Source organism: Marmota flaviventris, chromosome 2, assembly GCF_047511675.1.
Source record: "Marmota flaviventris isolate mMarFla1 chromosome 2, mMarFla1.hap1, whole genome shotgun sequence".
NCBI lineage: Eukaryota > Metazoa > Chordata > Mammalia > Rodentia > Sciuridae > Marmota > Marmota flaviventris.
In genome coordinates this window covers 123238201-123257219 of record NC_092499.1, presented here as the reverse complement: position 1 = coordinate 123257219, position 19019 = coordinate 123238201, and the positions used below count along the sequence as shown (strand labels likewise).

At 49.4% G+C, this 19019-nt stretch overlaps 1 protein-coding gene across 5 annotated transcripts in view; it reads left to right on the top strand.

Annotated features, from left to right (window-relative positions):
- The window catches only part of Rasgrf1 (Ras protein specific guanine nucleotide releasing factor 1), a 105588-nt gene that overhangs the window by 14823 nt on the left and 71746 nt on the right, over nucleotides 1–19019 (top strand). For 4 of the 5 annotated variants that reach the window (XM_027922980.2, XM_027922968.2, XM_027922966.2 and 1 more), the window contains 2 exons: nucleotides 5078–5184; nucleotides 12521–12668. In XM_027922980.2, coding sequence (XP_027778781.1) covers nucleotides 5078–5184; nucleotides 12521–12668 — 255 coding nt within the window. Of the gene's footprint in view, nucleotides 1–5077; nucleotides 5185–12520; nucleotides 12675–19019 lie in introns of all 5 variants that reach the window. The other variant, XM_027922983.2, reaches the window with a different exon arrangement.

Below are 19019 nucleotides of genomic sequence, written 5' to 3'. Positions count from 1 at the left end.
GCTCCCTTAGAGGGGAGACAGCCTTTCCCTGGGACCCCAGAGTCACCACTGAAGGCAATAATGCCATCTCAAGCACCAATATCCCTCTGCCTTCCATCTTTCCTCCCAGGGCAGGACCCAATCCAAGCCCCACTGGAGGGTGCAGCTGCCCTCCTGGGGTGGGTACCAGCAGAGAAGGAGAGGGGTTCTGCACACCCCGGGGGAGGGCACGCCCTGACCTCCACCTGCTCTTGGGCAGCCATCAGGCACCCATGAAATGGGCACTTCAGACCCTCCACAACTTTGCAATTGGTTTTTTGATGTTGTACCAACCTTTGCCAAAAATGTCTAGAATGAATTAAGGCCTGGCAGAGCATCGTATTGTTACCCTAAGCCCACGAAGAATATACCAACTGAGAAGTCACCTGTGTTTTGAATTAGGCTCAGCTCTCCTGTCCAACCAAGGTTGCCAAGGAGAATATTATAAAGATATTAATAAAATAGGACTATAGTGAACATGCAGGGTGCTTGCTAGTTGTTAGGCACTAGTGTTCTCCCAGCCTCACAGCAGTCATGAAAGGAAGGAACCCTTCTAATGCCCATTTTAGATGAAGAAACTGAAAGCCATCAAGCTGTGTGCCCACCGTCACCCAGCTAGCAAGTGGCACCAACAATAGCAGTTCTCAAATAACACTGTGCCCAACGCCTTTCATTTGTTGTCATCTAAAACAGAAAGATGAACCTACCCCCCTCCCCCAGTGATTAAGGCCACCTCTTTATTTCAATAAGAAATAAAGTTCCTCCAAATGGAGACACCCTCCCTTTTTCCAGCCCCATGCAGAAATTAAGACTGAAGTAAAGCAGCCAGGGCAGCTCCTAGGGTGGGATGTGGTATCCTTGGCCCAAACTGGGTCACAAAACTGGATTGTTCCAACCCTGAGCCTTCTTTGAGCTCTCCATTCCAAAGTCCCCCCAAATCAACAGGCTACCTAAGCTGTCACCGTCCCAGCCTCACACCTATGGAAGGTCAGAAACAGTTGAACAGAGCCAAACGTGAGCTCAGAAGTAGCAGACACAGGGGGCTGGGGCATTGCTCCAGCCAAGGACCACACACAGCTTCCTGTGGGGAGGTGACTTCTATGGCCTTCAGGGTGTCTGTGCCAACCCCTGCAGGGCAGTCTTCCGCCTGAGTGATTGTGCTCCAAAAGCATGTCGTGGAGGTTACCTGAGAGTGTCAGAGTATAGTGCAAGAATCTAGGTGGTCACACATGTGGGTTTTTACTGTAAAATTCTTGTAACGGGCTGAGATTGTGGCTCAGTGGTAGAGTACTCACCTAGCATGTGTGAGGCCCTGGGATGGATCCTCAGCACCACATAAAAATAAATAAATGAAATAAAGCTATTGTGTCCAACTACACTAAAAAATAAATATTAAAAAAAAATTCTTGTAACATTGGCGAAAGCTCAAGATCTTCACCATAAATATTGGCAGGAGGAGAGGAGGGAGTGAGGACCAGGGAACTCGAGGGCCTGATAAGAGTCAATAGAAGGTTTCTGACCTTCCATAGGCATAAGGCTGGGTCGGTGACAGCTTAGATAGCCTGTTGATTTGGGGGGACTTTGGAATGGAGAGCTCCCAGAAGGCTCAGGATTGGAACAATCCAGTTTTGTGACCCAGTTTGGGCCAAGGATACCACATCCCACCTAGCCTCCACCCTGGGAGCTGCCCTGGCTGCTTTACTTTCCAGTTTTCCCCCAATTCTAGCGTTCCCTTACTTTTAAAACCCCAGGACATCCATAACCTTTGCTGTTCTCACACCATCACAAAAATGTCCCTTTTCTCTCACTGTAACAGAATTTGCTTCCCCTTGAGAAGTTTGCCCAACCTCTCCACTCTGTGCAGGAAATAGATTGGCACAGAGAAAATTCTGTCACCCACAGTGCCCACCCCCTGGGCTCTGGGTTACTTGGAGTGATTCTACATTGGTACTAAAAAAAAAATGACCCCAGATCCCCACTAATTAAAGGCAATCAATTCAAGGTCCTGCCCTCCCTACAGGGCCCTGTGTCCCTGAGAGAAGCAGCCACACCTGGCAGCATGGGGCACATGGCACATGCTCAGGAAGCTTGTTTTTGGTATCATTATTAATCTTAGTGAGGGTGACAACAGAAGGACCACAGTGTCCTGGGCACCTGAGTGAGATGTCAGAACCTTAGAGTAGGGTGAAGTTTTCAGGTCTGTTCATTCCCTCTTTCTTCAGCCATTTCTTAGCATTCACTGGGGACCAAGCACAATGTGGTGCTCTGGAGACCCTGGATGAAGCCGACCCAGGCCCTGGCCTTGAGAAGTCCATGCTCAGCTGAAGAGCGAGGCTCCAAGGCAGCAGGGAGAAGTCAGTCCTGTGAGTGAGGTAAAGGGGGTGTCCACAGACAGCCCTCACCAGACAGAACCAGGCCAAACCTCAGGTCCAGAAAAAAACCTTCCCCCAATATCTGAATCTCTGGCCTGTGTGTTCAGTGGGGCTCAGAACTTCCAGCCTGTCAGTCACTTTGGGTCTAGATACTGTCTCCAAGGAGGACAGCATCTGCAGGACACTGGCTAGGAGACTGTGGCCTACCTAGAGCAGTGGTTACCCAGATAGAGCAAGGCCACACAGAAGTCAGACAGATGGGTGGACAAGCAACTACCTGTGGGGACATTGGGGAGGCAAAGAGGAAGATGTCTGTGGGGTCCTACAATAGCCTTCTGCAGTCTCCAGGAGCCCTAGTGCTAGTGTGAGGGCCAGAGGCAAGTGCCATCCCCTGTCAGAAACCAGAGGTCCCTGGTGGTGGGTTCAGGCCTAGAGGTCTCCTTGGCTTGGTTCTCCATGGTTAGATTTCCAAGGGTCAGTGTTTCAGGGGGAGGGTTCCTCAAGGGTGGTGGGGAGCCATTTGCTTCTCCTTGAAGCAGGACTGGTTGGGAAGAAGCTTCTAGGAGGTGGGGGCCTCAGCCATGCCCAGGGTAATTCAGCGGGGAAGGAGCCATTCCTGATCTGAGCCGCAGTGGGACCATCTAGCCCTGGGATGTCCCCTGGAGGCTCTAAAGGGGCCTAGCCACCCTGCTGTGCCTGTGTGGAGCTGAGCAGGCCTGCCTCTGAGTTAGGACCCCATCTAAGGCCACACCACCCTGAACACACCCATGTGGTCTGAGGTGGAATCCTGAGCCTCACCTCCTACAGGCTCCTCTGAGGTAGGGACCCTGCTTTCTTCATCTGTGCACCCTGGAGCCAAGCCCAGGGCATGAGTCAATGTCCAGGAAGGCTTGTCATCCTTTGTGTTCCATTCCAGCTGTGTGGCCTTCAACAGGTAGTTCGACTTCTCTGAGTTTCAGATTCATCACTATCAGACAGATAGTGGATATGGGGAAAAGAATAAGATCATTAAAGATGAGCGTTGGGGTGTTCATCATCCTTCCAGAGATGGGGAAGCCACCTGCAGCTCTGTTTTTAACCTGCTCCCTTCTCACGGGGGGTGAGGGGCCCACCAGAGCCTTCAAATTCAGTTATTTGAGGCTGTAGCTGACATTTCATTCTATAGCCCCAGTTATCTGTTTCCTAGGAAACAAGGAGAGACACTGACTCTGCAACAAGTCTCTCTCCTGCTCCCCCCACACACATACTCTCTCACACACACACTCACATGCTGACTGCCACCTAGGACGACAATTAGCAGAAATACAATAAATGTCAGCAGAAGCTAAAATTAGTTGGCACACCACCCCTTGAGCTGCTGCTCCCTGCCACCTGGACACTGAGGGAGAGACACCATCTCTGGCACAGTGCCACACTGTGCCTGGCCCTTGGTGCACCCTCCAAGTGGCAGGGCCAAGGACCCCTCTTGGCACCCTCCCCTTCTCTTTCCTCCCAGCGTCACCATGGCCTGCAGGACCCAAGAGGCAGCTGCAGGGTGCTCATCTGCCCTCTATCTGACTGAGCCCTCTCCCAGTCACATCTCCACCCTGAGGCTGCTTCTTAGGGCATGACCCTCACAATCTGCATGTCTGTACCCCTTCCCCATCCCTGCCCCCTGAAACCCGTTGTCATCCTGCTAGTGGACCCCAGTTTATAGCACCCCACCCTCCAGTTGCCCAGAGCAGAGACTTGGGAGTTTTCCCTACTCTCTCTTCCCACATGCACTCCAGTGCTCAGCACCTGGGGGCCCGCCCTCAGCCATCTGAACTGGATGCATAATGTACCCCTCCTGCTCCCCTAGTCCCCAACATCCCATGGGCTATAACTGGAACCCCCAGTCCTCCAGCCAACTGAAACAGAACCAGGACCAATGTCCCATCCTCTGGGAAGCCCTCTCTGATTTCTCCAGGCTCAATCAGTGGGTGGCTTTCTCTGCACCCCATGGCTCTTTGTCTTACCTCCAGTACAGTAGTGATCACACTGCATTAATTATAGCAAACACGGAGATAGTGCTTACTAAGTGCCAGGCATTGTTCAAAGAGCTTTATGGGTGTTTAACTCACATAACAATATTGCAGATGCATATCTATTGTCTGGCTCCTCCACTTCCCTGCGACCTTAGGGGGCGGGCAGGCAGGCCCCATGTTTGACTCAGCTCTAAGTTAGTCATTTGCACCCAACCGAGGTGGCTTTCCGTGGATTTTCATAGAGACCGTGTCTGTTGATTCACCACTCTAACCCCAGGATTCAGAGAAGCGCTTAGTCAGGTTTCATGGAGTGAATTAAATGCAACTGCATTGAATTGGTACCCAATTCCCAAAAGGGATGTTCCCTTGGTGTTTTCCCTGCCTTCCCTCCAGCATGCCTGATGGTTTAAAACGCTTTTTTTGTAATTTGTTGGCAAATAGGGTTTTGTGGGTTTTGCTTCCTTGTTACATCCTAAGCATAGGTTTTGTTACATTGTACAAAAGGCTTTTTAATCAAGAGTATGAAACCACTAAATAGAACAGCATTCCAGTAGCCACAATAATGGATCTATGCCTGGCTGATATCGCAGAGAGCGCTTGGCAAAACAACTAGATTGACAGCAGGAGAAGTCACTGGTTCGTGGACATCCTGGTGACTGGGCTCTCTTTTTCTTGGCACAGCATTACTTCACAGTGAACTTCACCCATGAGAATCAGAAAGCTTTGGAGCTGAGGACAGAGGATGCAAAGGATTGCGACGAGTGGGTGGCAGCCATCGCTCATGCCAGGTATGTCTCACCCCACTCCCAGGGCAGGAAGCCCCCCACCCAACAGTCTAGGCAGAAGAGACTAAACCAAGCACCTTGTTCTTCTGCAAATCCATATCCCAGACAGAAGAGGCTGCGGAAAAGGAGGAGAGAAGGGGAGAATGACTGCATTTCTTGGCAAGGGCCACCCTCAGGGGCTGGACCTCTGGACCACAGGAAATGAGAGGCCATCAGGAATGGCACTGAAGCTTCTCACCCTGCTCCACCAGACTAATTCCTATTTAAATTTTAGGGGAACCAAGTGTGATTTAGTTTGGTAGAAGGGTTTTCTGGCTACCAAAGTCTCAGGTGTGGAGGTTCTAACCCAAATTCAGCCACTAATTTGCTGTGTGACCATGGACTGGTCCTACTTTCCCCCTGGGCCTTGGTTTCCTCATCTAGGTACTGAGATTTTCTACACCTTTCTGAACTTTGATGGGGTTGGAGGAAGAACAGGCAAATGACAATATCTGCTACAGTGAAGGTGGGCCTCCAAGCTGGATGAGTCCTTTTTGGGTCCTAGGGAATTGATGGATTTGTGGGTGGAGGTGTGGCCCCGGAACCAACAATCCCCTGCCAGAGCTGAGCATGGAGAACCCAGGTTCACCCTCCAGGCAATAGATGCTTCTAGCTCAGTTTAGATATGGATGCCTTCCTAATAAAACTAAGTTCCTGAAGACAGGGACCAGGTATAATTCTTCACATTTTCAGGGACTGATAAAAGCATAGAAATGGTACTCAGCAAACATGGGTTGGAAGAACCCAAAGATGCATGGATGAATGGAGGGTGGATGCAAGGCTAGATGTTGAGTTTATATGTGGAAGAAGATGATGCATGAATGGAGGATGGGTGGATGGAACAGTGGAGGAGTGTTGAAAGTATATGTGGTGATGGATTGATGGACAGAAGGATGGTTGGAGGATGGATGGTTGGATGGATGGATGGATGGATGGATCCCAGGGCCCCTCTTTGAGTCTTGAATCAGACTAGTTAGCCCCTGAACCAATAATTATTATGACAGAAACACTTATTATGACCATAGCAATGACTGCAGCCCTGGAATTAGGCCATCTCTATTTCTGTCCTCCAGGAGAGTCCTTTGATATGGAGACCAGGAACTAACACATGAACCAATAAAGGCAGGCCCTGTGCATGGTGATGGGTAGACCAGAGATGGATACAACTCTGGGGTACCACAGTCTAGTCGGGGAGATGTTAGTCCTATGCACAAATAACTCTGGGGTATCAAGGCTGTGTCAAGTACAACACACTACAAGAGAGACACATGAACTCCATCTGCAGGGAAATGAAGGAATCTGGGGAAGGCAGATAGAATAAATCTGACCTGAGTGGAAGACTGGAGAGTGGATTTGATGAGTTTAAGCATTTAAACCTTTAAGTAAAATGCCTTTTACTTAAGGCAGTAATACAGGAAAGATAACTCCAAGGATAATGTAGAGACAAAGTTTAGGTGTTAGAAAGTAGGTGAGGTTGGACAATCAGCTGACATCAGACCATAATTGATCTCTAATATCTTGCTGAGTTGTTTGACCTTTCCTCTGTAAACAATAGGAGCCACTGAGGGTTTTATGTCAGGGGAGTAACGTGACCAAAGCTATGATTTGAAATAGAAATTGCTTGTATTGTCAAGGACAGAACTAAGTGAAGAAGAACCCAGATTCAGGGAGAACAATTGGACATCAGTCTCCCCAACATTAATGTAGAACCAATAATAGGGTTGTCTTGAAGGTCAAACATTTCATTTAACTCAAATGGGATCTTTACATCCAGGGACTTTGTAAGTACTGAAGCATTATAGCATTCTAATTTGTTGTGCAATCTGATAACCAGGACTACATTGACAAAGAATATCCATTAATGCAAAAATTTTCTAAAGGCAATATCAATACCCATATGATAAAAGGCTAAAATGATAAAGACTGGCAATACCAGTTGCTGGAGAGGGGATGGAACTGTGATAACTCTCCACAGTGCTGAAGAGGGTGTAAAACGGCACAGCCAATTTGGAACATTGTTAAGCAGTCCCTTAAAAAGCTAAATATACATCTATGCTATTACCCAGCAATTCTACTTCTTGGTATTTATTCAAGAGAAATGAAAAATGTCCACAAAAAGTCCCATATGCAAATGTCCTTAACAGCTTTATCCACAGTAGTCCAAAAACTAGAAATAGCCACAGTGTCTATCAACAAGCAAATGTGCAAGCAAACATTGGTACATCCATGCAATGGAATATTGCTGAGCAATAAAAAGGAGTCAAATAGAGTTAAGTACAGTGAAACAGGTGAATTTAAAAGTCAATATGCTGAATGAGTATAGCATAATAGTACAAGCTATAATAGTACAATATGATTCCAGTTATATAAAATTCTGTATGAGGCAAAACTATCCATGGATGATGGAAACCAGAACAGTAGTTTCTTCAGGGATAGGGACTCACTAGGGAGGGGTTTAAGAGGACTTTCTGGGGTGGTGGAAATTTTTGTTATCTTGATGAGGGTCTATAAATTCATCAAAATTAATCAAATTGTGTAGTTAAGATCTATGCTTTTCACCTGGCACTGTGGCACATACCTGTAATCCCAACAGCTCAGGAGGCTAAGGCAGCTTAGCCACATCCTAAGCAATCTAGAAAGACCCCATCTCAAAATTTATAAAAAAATAAAAAAGGGGTGGGGATGTGGCTCAGTAGTTCAGCACCCATGGGTTCAATCCCCAGTACCAAAACAAAACAAAACTATGCTTTTCACAACATGCATATTAAACTACAAATATTTAAATAATGATATGTGATACGATATAATTTATTTAGAAGAGAATATTTCTATTTTTCTATTGCTGCATAACAAGTCACCACGAGCTTAGCAACTTCAAACAATGTCCTTTCATTATGTCACAGTTCTTTGGATCAGAAGTCAGGACTTGGCCAAGGTCTCTGCCTTGTACCTTGAGAGACTGAAATCACGGAGTTGCTGGCTGAGCTCCTGTTTGGAAGCTCAGAGAAGAATCCAATCCCAGCCTCCTCCTTGTTGTTGGCAGGATTTGGTCCCTCGTGGTGGTAGGACTGAAGTGCCTGTTTCCTTGCTGGCTGTAAGCCAGGGTGGATCTCAGCAAATAGAGGCCACCCACATTCCTCACCACATGGTCCCCTCCACCCTCAAGCCAAAGATTCTTCAGCCTGATTTCTCCCCCTAGTCAGACAAAGCTCCCCATTTTCAAGGACTTGTGTAATTAGGTGTGCCACCTGGATAATCTCCCTATCTTAAGTCACCTGTGCCATATCAACATGACCTAGTGACAGTAGGCTCATGTCAAAGTAGGCTCTAGTAAAAGCCACTTCACTCATGTAGGACAGGTATACTGGGCAGGGCCGGAAGTCTTAGGGTCCTGCCTGCCACTGATAGAGGACAGTCATTTTTAAAACAAGTCACTAAATTGAAAACTGGCTCCAAGCAGCCAGTGGAATAATAACAAACCACCTGACCTGCAAGGCCAGTCTGGGCCTCCAGCAGCCCATCTGTACAGTGTGTCCCCAGCACAGTCCTCAATAATCTGCAAAATGCTACACAAAGAGTGTCATATGTTCCTTACAACAACCCAGAGGGAGGGTCCGTCGGTCCACAGACAGTTGAGACACAGTGTCGCATGGGCCTGGGGATTTGCTTGAGTGGGGGATGCAGTGCCCCAGATCCTGACTCACAGCTGAGGGCTCTGTGACTCCCAGGTAAGGCAGATTCCACCCAAACCAGAAGCCTCTCCTCCCTGAAAAGGAGCAGCTGGGCAAAGGGACACACCTACCTCTGAACAGAAACCTCTCTGTCCTCTGCATCTTTTGGAAGCTGCAGGGGGAGGTGCCAGTGGCTGGGCAGATTGTTGGTCTTTGCTTGCCAAGTCCTAGAGCCTGGGCCAGCACACTGGCCTCAGAGGAGGGTCTCCCACTGAGACTGGGAAAGGCATAATGATGGTCACTGAAAAGAGAAACTGAGTCACCTCCCTGGACTACTTGTCGGCCAATCTGGCCGGGCTGAGGCCTCTTGGGCAGCACCTGGGGCAACATAAGCCTTCCTGCTGTATCCTGTGTGTGTGTGTGTGTGTGTGTGTGTGTGAGAGAGAGAGAGAGAGAGAGAGAGAGAGAGAGAGAGAGAGAGAGGAGGTGCTGGCTCTCTTCCACAGTATTTTTACATCTCCCAATTTAGTTTTTATTTACATAGACTTAATAGACACATTCTATGCACAAAAATAAGCACGGTAGGGTATTAATATTATGTAGAGACACAATGTTCTCTCACACTGCATGTATATCATTCGAGTATTATGGGATGCCTCTGTGGCGCGTGCACACGTGTGTGTGTGTGTGTGTGTGTGTGTGTGTGTAGATTTATAAAATGGAATGCGTTTCATACTCTGCATTTACAACAAGGAACTAGATCCCGAACCAGACCACCTAGTAGGAGAGGGCACAGAGCCAGTGCCAGCTTTGACGCCGACCCACTGTTGTTTGGGGCAGGTGCTTCCCTTCTCTGGGCCTCAGTTTCCTCATTTATCAAATGAGGCCATTCCAACGGCCCTTCATGATCCCTGAGTTCCTGTCTAGCTCTGAGAGCCCGTGAGTCTGTAAGGACAGAGCTTGCAGAGGGAGGCATCCAGTGGCTCCTCATGGATGTTGGGAGGGAGGATGAGAGAGGGAGGGAAGGATGGGGGCGGGGTGGGGCAAGAGGACCACACTGCAGAGGAGGCTTCTCCTACTGAAGCACAATGAGGTGTCATTAGTAGGACTAGGCTAATGAAGCAGGTTTTCGTGCTCAGGTCAGGGAGGCTGGCAGCATGGAAACAGACTCCTTGTTCTCTGCTGAATTTCATTTGCAAGTAGAGACAATTAAGTCTCTTGGGCAGCTGGAAAAAAATTTTAAAAGCTGGTCTTCATTTTCCTAAGAGGAGCACAAAACTCCCCATATTAACCAGATAGTACTGTAATCCAAAGAATTGTCTCTCACAGCTGTTACTTATCTCTAGGGGGAGGTGTGACAAGAATAGGGGTTTGCCTTTCAGATCAGGTTTCTCCCTCAGATTCCTGCCCAGGCCCACTTCTAGGTCTTTGCACCAGGTGTCCTTGGCCTAAGGGTCCACGTCTTCCTCCTCTCCAGGGTGCAGCTGCAGCTCTCCTCCACCCCTCCCCTCTCCCACAGAAAGCACCTGCTGACACCACCAGGGGACAGGACTCTGCAGCTGCCCTGGCCCCGTCACCACCTTGGTGCAGCACTTTTATTGTAAAATTGCTTCCTGCCAAGACCCTCCAGGTCTTCACCTCAAACCTGGGGTTTGTAGGGAAGCTATCATTGTCCTGTTTTACCTCAAGAGTCACAGAGGCTTAGTGAGCTTATGTGACAGGCTCCCCGTGTGCAGCAAAGACCAACCTCCCTCCCCTGGCCCCCACTCACTATCCCTGTCCAGGGTAGCTGGACAGTAGTGTGGGAAAGTGCCCTCAATTGGCAGATAGGAGACAGAGGGGCCCAGTTCCTGCAAGTGCTGGGGAAAATGCCAGACAGGGGAGGGGAAGAGAAAGTGGGGACACTGAGGCCCTCTTTCAACAAAGCAGGAGTCAGGGAGGCCCAGGACAGCTTGGTGATGTCCAAAGAGGGGTGGTACTTGAACCTTTTTTGTGTGCTGAGGGGAGACACATGGAGCAGGACGGTTGCTAACACAGGGAGGGCAGGAAGCATGGGAAGGCAGAGACTTGACAGAGGGGCTTGAGGGGCCCTGACGGGCATGCTCAGAGAAGAGGGGAGCTCCTCACCATTGAGAAGGGAGATACAGGGCTGTGCTGGGGCAGGGGAGAGAAGGTGGGAAGGGGTGGCTCTGAGGTAGGGGTGGGCTGGAGCACACAGGGAGTAGGAGTGTGGGGAGCTGCAATTGCAGAATCTCACCACCCCAGGCCTCCTGGATAGAAAGAGGAAGTCAGAGAGCCTCAGCCCCAGACCTGTTATGCCACAAGAGCTCAAAACCTTCCTTCCCAATCAGAAAACACACTTGCCATCATTATACAAAATTCATGTATGAAGATGTGAATTGGTGTCAACATACCTTATATACAAACAGAGATTTGATAAATTGTGGTATAAAGGTATATTAAGAATTGTAATGCAAAAAAATTATTAATGTAATGCACTCCTCTATTGTGATGCATGTTAAGAAATAAAAAAATAAAACACACCTGCCTTTCAAGGCCCCTGGCTTTGGCCCTGTGGACAGACACCTCCCCCAGGATACTGAGGTCCCCTTCTCAGAGTCTTCTCTCACCTTCTTTACTGGAATCAGAGTCCTCCCCAGCTCTGACACCCTCAAATGGCCCCATTGATGCTGTGGGCATCAGAGAGAGGGCCAGGGCTAGAATATAGTGGACCAGGCTCTCTCTTTACGGGCCTGGTGACCTTACACAAGCCATGACACCTCTGACCTTCCAAGTCCCCCACCTCCACCTCTGTTCTAATGCTCTACACATCTAAAGTCTGCTATTTATACAAATTATGAGACATTTCTTCCACCCTCTGCTTATTCTTTGGGGAGTCCTCTGATCTGGCAACACCTAACTACCTAGCCCTGTTACAAGTGACCCCTAACACAAGTCTTTCACCCAGAGTTGCCCTCTGAAGTGTGTGTGTCCAGTGCACTGGGCTTGGAGTCAAAGCCTGGGTTTCTCCTCCCTGGGGTGACCTCTTCCTCCAATGAGGTCTTACCTGATTGCAAGTCCTCATTGCTGCCCCCCTCATCGATCCAACAGCACTAGCAGTCTGTGACTCAAAATTTGGCAGTCATGTGCACTGTGTAGGTTGTTCAGAAGTCCCCAAACAGTGAAAAGTATGTGCCTGACTCTCCTGCAAAGCCTAATATCCATCCCCCAAGCATTTCTTCCACTGAGAGACTTTAAGGAAAAGACACTGTACCCCAGGGGTATAGGAGCAAGCAACACAGATATGGCCCCTGCCACCCATCATGTGGTCAGGAGCCCAGGTGCTGAAGAAACACCCTCCATTGCCTGATGGCCACCAGGGAAGGCTTCCTGGGGATAGCATTTCACCTGGGACCAGAACTAGCCTATGGAAGAGGATGGAGCTAACCCAGCAAGGAAGGAGGGAGAGAGAGGTTAAGACAGGCCTCCCAGTGCAAAGCTCCCGAAGTGGAGGCTGTGTGTGTGCTCCTTCTCCAGACACCTGGAGTGACTGGGGTTTGCAAGGGGCTGGAGCAATCACCAGGGCACAGGGAGGCAGCATCTTACCTTCTGTGTCCCTCTGTCCACAGCTACAGGACTCTGGCCACCGAGCACGAGGCACTGATGCAGAAGTACCTGCATCTGCTGCAAATCGTCGAGACAGAAAAGACGGTGGCCAAGCAGCTTCGCCAGCAGATCGAGGACGGTGAGATCGAGATAGAGCGGCTGAAAGCAGAGGTGACTGCGGGCTTGGGGATCTGAGGGGGCTGGCTGGGGCCCAGGCTCCTGCAGGAAGGGGGCGAATGATGGGAGCAGGACTGGCTGCAGCCACTGAATGTGAAAGATGGCCATGCTGCCCAGTGGGAAGGTCCTGCAGTCAGCCTGGGTTCATGTTCCACCCCTGCCACTTACCAAGTGCCATCTGGAGCAAGTCCTCCTACTTCTCAGTTTCCTCGTCTGTAAAACAGGGCCTTTCATATTTACCTGACAAGGGGATGAGGACTGAGTGAGCTCAGGTATGGGCAAGTTCCTAGACTGTGCTGGGACCACAGTGGCTAAGCATTCCGAACCATCAGCCCAGGACTATGGAGAGCATAGGGTCCTTAGTAGGTCATTAGTATGCACTAGGAGCTCAGCCCCAAGGTGGCCCCTTCTCATGCCTGCCATGAGACTCACCAGGCAGCAGTGGCCCTGCTGTGGCAGATGCACCCCTGGAGTCCAGCTACTGGCTGTGTGGTCAGCGAGGAGGCAGCTTGCCTCTCATCTGGAGCTAGCTGCAAATATAGAATCTCACCACCCCAGGCCTCCTGGATTTAACAAACATCCCAGGGGATCTTTTTTACATTAATTTTTGGGACGCACTGGCTCTTGGTCAGTGACCTCTCTAATGGTCCCCCCATCACTGAATAATCTATTGCCCTCTTACCCCCTCACCTTCCCAGAATGCTTAGAACCATCTGGACACATCACATAAGGACCCACCTCCTCGGTCCTCTGAATTATCCACCTAATGCAGGGTGTCCATTCGATCCCACCCTCACCTATACCCAGGCCCCCTCAGAGGATGAGACACGAGCCTCCCCCTGCTGGCTCCATTATCTGCTTCCGTGGGCTGAGAGTAGCAGAGGTCCTGGGACCCAGGATGGGGCTTGGCAGCCAAGAGCCCATCCAGGGAGGCAAGAGGGCAGTGAGAGGCAGGAACCTGAGCCGAGGCTCTGAGCCTCCAGGGTGTTCCATAGTCCCAACAGGCTCCTCTTACAAGACATAGTTCAAAGAGGAAATTAACAAGAATTCCAAAATATCAGAAGCAGAGATTGAAGCCCCAAGCAGACCTACCAAGTATAGAGCTTTCTGTGCATGAGACCCCATCACATGCCAGTGGAACCAGTTCTTAAATACTCAAAGACCTAAAGCCACCAATTCTTCCTTGCCTCGCAGGAACAAAGCTAGTAATAAACATAATAATAAACTAGTAATAACATCAACTTGGAACCTTATGATCAAAAAAAATTTCAGGTTCAACACACCTTCTCTGGCCTGGCAGCAGGTACTGTCAGACCTCCTTTATCTGTCCCCACAGCCATCCTGTTAGGACCAGTCAGTCACCCACGTTTCACAGGGGGAACCAGGCTCAGGCAGCACGACTCACCTGTCCAATCTCACTCAGCAAGGAAGCAACGGACCCAGACCCAGGACCCAGAATCTCCTGCCTGCCTGTTTCCCCACTCTACCCAGAACCTCTGGCCCCCCACTGCCACCACCACCACCCAACCCACCCCCTCGTACTCTCAGAACCTAGCTCAGCACCAGCCCCTCTCAACCCACCTGGTTCATTCTGGAATCAGTTCCCCTCTGTAGAGAATCTTTGGAGTCTATCCTAGCCCCACACAGATCCTGAATCCAAACTGACTCCCGTAAGGGATCAGGGAAGGAGTGAGGCCCCAGCACCCAATTACTAGCTTTGTGACTGAGGGAGTCCAGTATCATTTTTGGTTCCCTCTCTCACTGAGTCTCATCCTCTTCCCCAGCCCCTTCTCTATAGTCACTCAGGCAGTAGCCAGCACTCCATAGCTGTCTCCTTGCCTCCTGGCCTTTGCACATGCCGGTGCTTCTGTTTGGAATGCCCTTCTCATCCCCACAGTTCCCACCTGGTGAAATCCTAAGTTCAAGCACCTCCTCCTTGGGGACTCCAGACCCAGAGCATGCTCTCTGCCATCTCTCCCTGGGTTTCCCAAACTCTGCACAAAACACTAGAACTGGCCCCATGTGTATCTGTCACTCCACCCACTGGGAGGGAACTCCTTGAGGGCCGGGCAGTGTCCTTTAACACTTCTATTTTGCCTGGCACATAGTAGGTAAGGGCTTGATGAGTAAGTGGGTTCCTACTCTGTGGTAGGCACCAAGGATATGGAAGTTTCAGCCTCTCAGGTCTGTTGTGGTACGGTGTGACCAGTGCCATAACAGCCATGGTGGAAGAGGGTGAGACTCGTGGGTAGGTGATCTCTTCAGTGACAGAGGGAATGAAAAATGATACTGGACTCCCTTGGTCACAAAGCTAGTAACTGGGTGCTGGGGCCTCACTCCTTCCCTGATCCCTTCCGGGAGTCAGTTTGGACTCAGGAAGTGAGTCGTTTTGGAGCCTGGGAGGGTGTGGGTCAGGCCATGCAGGTCCTGGAAAGGTTTCAGGGGGTTGTAGGCCAGAGAAGGGCTATAGGTGTAAAGGGCCTATCTGGTGCTAGGGAACAGAAAATAGGTCAATCAGGAGAGTGAGTGAGTGAGTGTGTGTGTGTGTGTGTGTGTGTGTGTGTGTGTATCTTGCCTCAAAGTGGCAGCAGAGGCCCATTTGCTGGGAATTTGGAGCAATACTTCCAACTGAGTGCACTGCACTACCCTGCCAGGCAAAAGAGGTTTTAAAAGATGGCTTTGAAAGAAAGCCCATACTGGTAAAGCTATCCGGCTGTAGTCTCCCTCTCCCCGCACCTCTCTCTTTCTGTACCTCTCTATCTCCTTCCTCCCCTCAGAGACCAGGACACAGACCAAAGGAGCTTCAGTCATCAAGAAATTCACTGTTCAAGCCAGGCGTGGTGGTGCCTGCCTGTTATCCCAGCAGCTCACGAGGCAGAGGCAGGAGGATCACGAGTTCAAAGGCAGTTTAGCGAGGCACTAAGCAACTCAGTGAGACCTTACCTCTAATAAAATACAAAATAAGGCTGAGGATGTGGCTCAGTGGTAGAGTGCCCCTGAGTTCAATCCCCAGTACCCCCCGCCCCAGTGCATGTAAACTTGTAACAACAAATTTCAATATGAGGTATAATTATAATGCACCAATCTTTTAAAAAAAAATAAGCAAAACAAGAAAGAAATTCATTGGCCACTCAGTGGGGGAAAAGATCATGGCAAATGACACGTGACAAGTCTCACATTTCACTGGACAAAGCAAGTCACAGGACTAGACCCAATTTCAAGAGATCTCAGAGAAACAATCCTGCCATGTGCATGAAGCAAACTGGAGTATCCACCAAAGACCTAGTGGCTACTCAATGGTGGCTCTTCCTTCAGTCCCCAGCCCTGTGACACAGGCTGCTGTATGGCACAGACTGTGAAATCTTTAGGTACAATGGCATTCCTCTGCTAAAACAGAAAGCAACTTTAAAATGAGTGGAAGACATCCTGCCCTCATGCCACCCAGCCTTTTCTGCTAAGGCAATTTCCCACTGACCTTGGTCTCCATACTCGCACATGCCATTTTGTCAACATTGTTCATATTCTCTTTCTCTACTGAGACCTTCATCTATATCCAGAGATGTGCTTCAGCCAGTTCAGACCAGCTTGCAAGAGCCAATTGGTAAATCTTCAAGAATTTTGCTAGCTGGTTTCTGAGCTTTGATAGCTTGCAGTGGGCAAGGTAAGAGCATTTTCACCATGGGAATTGGCTAATGCTGCCCATCAGAGTTTTTCATCCAAGGACAAACATTTGTCTGCCTCTTTTTTCACGATCAGATATATAAATGCAGGACCCAGAACAAAATGAAAATGTGAGGCGCTGGTGAATCTCAAGACAATAATAGCAAAAGTATAAACTAGACATGGGGCAAATGCACAGGTCACTCATTCATGAAGTCAGCCTGTCTATTCTCACTCCAATCCTGTGGTGCCTTCCCCAGCTACTCCCTCTGTAGGTAGCAGGAGATGGTGCCCACACACCTGTCACTTGATCAAGTAAAATAATCCAGCTTTGTCTCAGACTCTTCTCTTCCATGTGAACCTTATAAACCTTCACTTTTTCCACCAAGCCCAGAAAGAAATCATCTAAAACAAAGGAGACAGGTACCTCTGAGAATCCCTCCTCCCCTGGAATGCCCAGTTTGGCACTGTTTCGTTTTGAATAGCTGTTTTCTCCTATTTATGATGGAAGTAAATTTGGAGCGCTAAGAAAGGCACTAAAGACAGGATAGAAGTTTACAGATAGTCATAATATTTTATCGTCATGTAAGTACTCAGACTCCTAGAAGGTCAATTCTGGAAGGAACTACAGAGCTCTTATCTTTAAGGTTGGAAATAAAAACAACCTCGGAATCAAACAAAATTTAACATGGAACATCAATATGTATAATAGGTGAAGGAGAAAACCACTCTGGGGAAATAGGGGAGAGGGGCCATGACCCCTCCCCAGCCAGCACCTTCCTCAGCAATGCCAACCCTCCAGTGTTTGGGTCCTGCTTCCCATCTCCCGTCCAGCCCACCCTGCTTTCACATCTGCTATCCTGGCACACGACCCTATCACACCCTGTGCCCCTGGATACAGCATTTCCTCTCTCCAAATTCCCTCCCTCCCATAGACTACCTTTTGGAATTAACTGTCCTTCAAAAGCTCTTCTGGAAAGCCCTGGCCACTTCCAGGGAGAGGCCCTCTCACAGCAGTTCTGGCCCTACCTTGTTGGATTATAAATTACCCCTGTGGCTGGGTGTAGTGCTGTACACCTGTAATCCCAGTGACTCAGGAGGCTGAGGCAGGAGGATCGCAGGTTCAAAGCCAGCAACTTAGCAAGGCTCTGAGCAACTTAGAGAGACCCTATCTCAAAATAAAAAATAAAAGGACTGGGGATATAGCTTGATGGCAAAGAACCACTGGGTTAAATCCCCAGTACTCCCCAGAAAAAGAGAAGAAGTTACCTCTATGGATGTCTGACCCCCTTCTTAGAGCTGGGAACACCTCCAAGGAAGAGATCTGACTTATCCACATCCAGCTCTTTGTCACCCCAGGGCGCAGCAACAGCGCCCAACACAGAGAGCATCAGGGTGTGCTGATGAGGTTGGCACAGAGTAGAGATGGGATCCTCTTGGGCTTGGAAGGGACCAGGGTCCAGCAAGAAGGAAGGAGGGAGAGCTGAGTTGTGTGGCAGCTGTTTGAAAAGCAGGAAATGCATCAGTCTTTAGTAAAACCTGGGTCACTAACAAAATGAAACAAATCTGGTCATTCCACCATCAAGTACATGCTGACTGAACTCATTGTGGTTTAAAGAATGCACCTCCAGGGAGGGGGACGGGGTGGGGCACGGGCCAATGCACAGTGCCTAATGGTGGGTGACAAGCCAGGGTTTGCCTGATGGGCAAAGAAAGACAGTCTGCAGGGGCCAGCTGGTGGGTGGGCAGGGGCTGGTGGAGACACACCAGGCACTGAGCTAAGTGAGAAGCCAGGCAGCCAGAGACCGGCAGAGAGCCAAAGGTCCAGTCCCCCATGACCATCATTGACAAGCATCATCAAGGGCTTGGAAGTCAACCCAACAAACCATGGGAGGGTCCAGAGTAAATCTATTTCCAGAAGGGCCTCCCAGAGTTAGAGAAAGGCTGCCTCCAGGAGTGGCCTGCAGCTGCCACTGCCATCCCCATACCGGCTCCTGACAGGGGTGGGTTATAGCCCAAGACTTTCGCAGGGTCCCCGGGCTTCTCACTTTCTGGAACTTCACCCATCCAGCCTGATCCTTAAATAAAGACCCGAAAGCTGCCAGTGTCACTGGAGCAGGTAACATAGTGTTCGACCTGATTGCATCTATTTTTTTGCCCTGGTCCCCACTGAGTAGATCCCGGCAATTGTCTCCCTCAAGAAAAACCAATTAAAAAAAAGAAGAAGAAGAAGAAAAGCAGCATCCGTTTTAAATACAGACTACCTGTCCATCCCCCACCATGCATGCACACACCTAAAGAGTGTGTGGCGTCCTAAAGAGAAAACAGTTGCTATGTGCAAATCCCAAAACTGGCAAAGAAAGCAGACCAGCCTGGAGGTGAGAACCTCAGGCCCAGGTGAAGGTGTTGACCAGGTGTGCCACCTCTCTGAGCTCTCCCAGAGCTCCTGTGTGTGTGTGTGTGTGTGTGTGTGTGTGTGTTCCTCAGCCCTTTAGAAGACAGATTCAAGAATCAGTTTTTATTTCAACGTACAAATGTTCTCAAAGGATCAGAAAAAGGGCGAGGTGGGGGAGAGCAGGCGAGGAGAGAGAAAGAACAGAAAGCCCACCTCCACGCTCCACATTTCTCAGTCAGATATTTTCATCCACTCTCCAAGCCTGGGCTGGGGTAATTTTAGCAACCAGG